The 3,720-nt window shown below is 45.5% G+C and overlaps 1 protein-coding gene across 1 annotated transcript; it reads right to left on the minus strand.

Annotated features, from left to right (window-relative positions):
* Nucleotides 1-2,706, minus strand: LOC121840980. Its single transcript, XM_042306387.1, has 4 exons — nucleotides 2,702-2,706; nucleotides 2,177-2,339; nucleotides 1,271-1,812; nucleotides 1-1,234 (listed from the first exon to the last, which is right to left on the minus strand). The coding sequence occupies exons 1-4, from the start codon at nucleotides 2,704-2,706 to the stop codon at nucleotides 979-981; spliced, it is 966 nt and encodes a 321-aa protein (XP_042162321.1). The 3' UTR covers nucleotides 1-978.
* Between the last annotated feature and the right edge of the window lie 1,014 nt (nucleotides 2,707-3,720).

Below are 3,720 nucleotides of genomic sequence, written 5' to 3' on the forward strand. Positions count from 1 at the left end.
TGACATAGTGACCAGGTATGCCTATCAGGTATGACATAATGACCAGGTATGCCTATCAGGATGACATAGTCACCAGGTAAGCCTATTAGGGATGACATTGTCACCAGGTAAGCCTATCAGGGATGACATTGTCACCAGGTAAGCCTATCAGGGATGACATAGTGACCAGGTATGACATAATGACCAGGTATGACATAATGACCAGGTATGCCTATCAGGGATGACATAGTGACCAGGTAAACCTATCAGGGATGACATTGTCACCAGGTAAGCCTATTAGGTATGACATTGTCACCAGGTATGCCTATCAGGTATGACATAATGACCAGGTAAGCCTATCAGGATGACATAGTCACCAGGTAAGCCTATTAGGGATGACATTGTCACCAGGTAAGCCTATCAGGGATGACATTGTCACCAGGTAAGCCTATCAGGGATGACATTGTCACCAGGTAAGCCTATCAGGGATGACATTGTCACCAGGTAAGCCTATCAGGGATGACATTGTCACCAGGTAAGCCTATCAGGGATGACATTGTCACCAGGTAAGCCTATCAGGGATGACATTGTCACCAGGTAAGCCTATCAGGGATGACATTGTCACCAGGTAAGCCTATCAGGATGACATTGTCACCAGGTAAGCCTATCAGAGCCCTTTTCTGCACTCCCCAGTCACGTGTCTGTCCCCCTAATGTGTTTCTCTGGCAGGTCCTCTGTTTAGATAGGCTATATATGTCCCCCTTTCTTTAACAGAATGCCCTTCGTATGAATACTATCCCTTTATCAGGTTAAATGAACCTCAATGAACTTTTCCTAAACCCCTGAGGAGTATCAATACCTCCAGTGCATGATGAAATGTAACTTTGATCTCTCTCTCTAATGAAATGCCATAAGGAGAATTTTTAATTGTTAGTCTATTAGCAGCGTAGTAATTTTTGGTGATTTTGTCAAAAAAATTATAAGTTCACCATCATTTGCTCAAAGTGAAGTCTGTGTTAGTATTTGTTTCACGCCAGGCCTTCCTAACCAGCCTGTCACGCCAGGCCTTCCTAACCAGACTGTCACGCCAGGCCTTCCTAACCAGACTGTCACGCCAGGCCTTCCTAACCAGACTGTCACGCCAGGCCTTCCTAACCAGACTGTCACGCCAGGCCTTCCTAACCAGACTGTCACGCCAGGCCTTCCTAACCAGACTGTCACGCCAGGCCTTCCTAACCAGACTGTCACGCCAGGCCTTCCTAACCAGCCTGTTAGGCCTTCCTAACCAGACCTTCCTAACCAGACTGTCACGCCAGGCCTTCCTAACCAGACTGTCACACAAGGCCTTCCCAACCAGACTGTCACACAAGGCCTTCCAAACCAGACTGTGGCACAGCAGGCCTTCCTAACCAGACTGTCACGCCAGGCCTTCCTAACCAGACTGTCACGCCAGGCCTTCCTAACCAGACTGTCACGCCAGGCCTTCCTAACCAGACTGTCACGCCAGGCCTTCCTAACCAGACTGTCACGCCAGGCCTTCCTAACCAGACTGTCACGCCAGGCCTTCCTAACCAGACTGTCACGCCAGGCCTTCCTAACCAGACTGTCACGCCAGGCCTTCCTAACCAGACTGTCACGCCAGGCCTTCCTAACCAGACTGTCACGCCAGGCCTTCCTAACCAGACTGTCACGCCAGGCCTTCCTAACCAGACTGTCACGCCAGGCCTTCCTAACCAGACTGTCACGCCAGGCCTTCCTAACCAGACTGTCACGCCAGGCCTTCCTAACCAGACTGTCACGCCAGGCCTTCCTAACCAGACTGTCACGCCAGGCCTTCCTAACCAGACTTCCTCAGACTGTCACAGGCCTTCCTAACCAGACTGTCACGCCAGGCCTTCCTAACCAGACTGTCACAGGCCTTCCTAGGCCTTCCTAACCAGACTGTCACGGCAGGCCTTCCTAACCAGACTGTCACGCAGGCCTTCCTAACCAGACTGTCACGGCAGGCCTTCCTAACCAGACTGTCACGCCAGGCCTTCCTAACCAGACTGTCACGCCAGGCCTTCCTAACCAGACTGTCACGCCAGGCCTTCCTAACCAGACTGTCACGCCAGGCCTTCCTAACCAGACTGTCACGCCAGGCCTTCCTAACCAGACTGTCACGGCAGGCCTTCCTAACCAGACTGTCACGCCAGGCCTTCCTAACCAGACTGTCACGCCAGGCCTTCCTAACCAGCCTGTTAGGCCTTCCTAACCAGACTGTCACACCAGGCCTTCCTAACCAGACTGTCACGCCAGGCCTTCCTAACCAGACTGTGTCACAGTATAAAGACACATCTATGTGCCAAATTGCAAATAGCCTTTATTAGTTGCATATTTTGTTTTACACAAATCAAATCTAAAAAGGGATCAATCATGAGAACTATATTTCTTAGTGATTTTATAATGGCTAACTATTAGCTTGGATTATTCAGTTGAACAATAATAGCAGTCTTGATTTAAGGCAGTCTACAGTGTCTGAACTACAAAGATAATGTAACACAGTACCCATACTAAGGGCGGCAGATAAGCTACCGAATAACATTGGGCAAGTAACCAAAAAAAGGTTTCTGGATTGAATCCCTGAGCCGACCAGGTGAAAAATATTTGACACCTGGACGTGACTCTCCGAGCGTGTCTTATGGCGAGGTGGGATATGCAAAAATACGTTTCCATTTCACACCTCATACAGGTTACCCACTTGTACATGCAATGATACAGGACAAATATAAGTTCTCCCTAGTTGACCCCTTTTCAAAATGCTAACATGCTACAACTCTTTAATACAGACTGTAATATAATAACAATAAAATATACACCCCTTGACATATTTTAATATATTCTGTATTTTTCTCCCAATACATTTTTTTTCCTAAATATTTTGTAAACATTTTCCAGTGTCTTTCATGATTTTAAAATCTGTCTTTCCCTCATTAGAATGAGTTGGCACAATCCTATCAGTGTTAACAAAATCATTGCACATTCCAACTCAATGTGGAGTTTCTCAATAGTTATCGGTTGCAAGAAACATAAAGATATTTCTGAGTCAGGATTAAAGAAAGTCAGGATTAAAGAAAGTCAGGATTAAAGAAAGTCAGGATTAGGGTTGCAAAGGGTCGGAAACTTTCTGGTAAATTTCCGGAATTTTTCCATGGGAAGTTAAGCCCCGGGAATTTGGGGAATTCTGCTTAAATTCATTAAAAAAAGTTCTTATAACAGTGAACCTTTTTGTGGGATACACATAAGGCAATTCTAGGTCTTGTGCCATATTTTGGTCAAACTATCCCCAATCCAATGGAATTGCAACCCTCTGCATGTGCAGTGCATTCTTCCATCACATGTACAGCTGATTCTCAAGATCTTACACACTAATGAGATGCTATTGAGCCCACACTACTATACTGTCTGAGCCAAGGACTAGATGCTTTCTGGTAAGTTTTTATTACAATACTGGGTAGGGGTGAATATATTTTATATGACACACGTGATTTTTTGTTAACCTCTTGAAGCTAGGGGGCACTATTTTTATGTTTGGAAAAATAACGTGCCCAAAGTAAACGGCCTATTTCTCAGGACCAGATGCTAGAATATGAATATAATTGACAGATTAGGATAGAAAACACTCTAAAGTTTCCAAAACTGTAAAAATATTGTCTGTGGTTATAGCAGAACTGATATTGCAGTTGATATATTATCGAATAT

Source organism: Oncorhynchus tshawytscha, linkage group LG26 (assembly GCF_018296145.1).
Source record: "Oncorhynchus tshawytscha isolate Ot180627B linkage group LG26, Otsh_v2.0, whole genome shotgun sequence".
NCBI lineage: Eukaryota > Metazoa > Chordata > Actinopteri > Salmoniformes > Salmonidae > Oncorhynchus > Oncorhynchus tshawytscha.

Excerpts from the sequence above, each read along its gene's own strand:
- LOC121840980 (XM_042306387.1), bottom strand. Across the intron at positions 1,813-2,176 it reads GTGACAGTCTGGTTAGGAAG|GCCTGGCGTGACAGTCTGGT; the intron begins GCCTGGCGTGAC and ends CTGGTTAGGAAG. Across the intron at positions 1,235-1,270 it reads GTGACAGTCTGGTTAGGAAG|GCCTGGCGTGACAGTCTGGT; the intron begins GTCTGGTTAGGA and ends CTGGTTAGGAAG.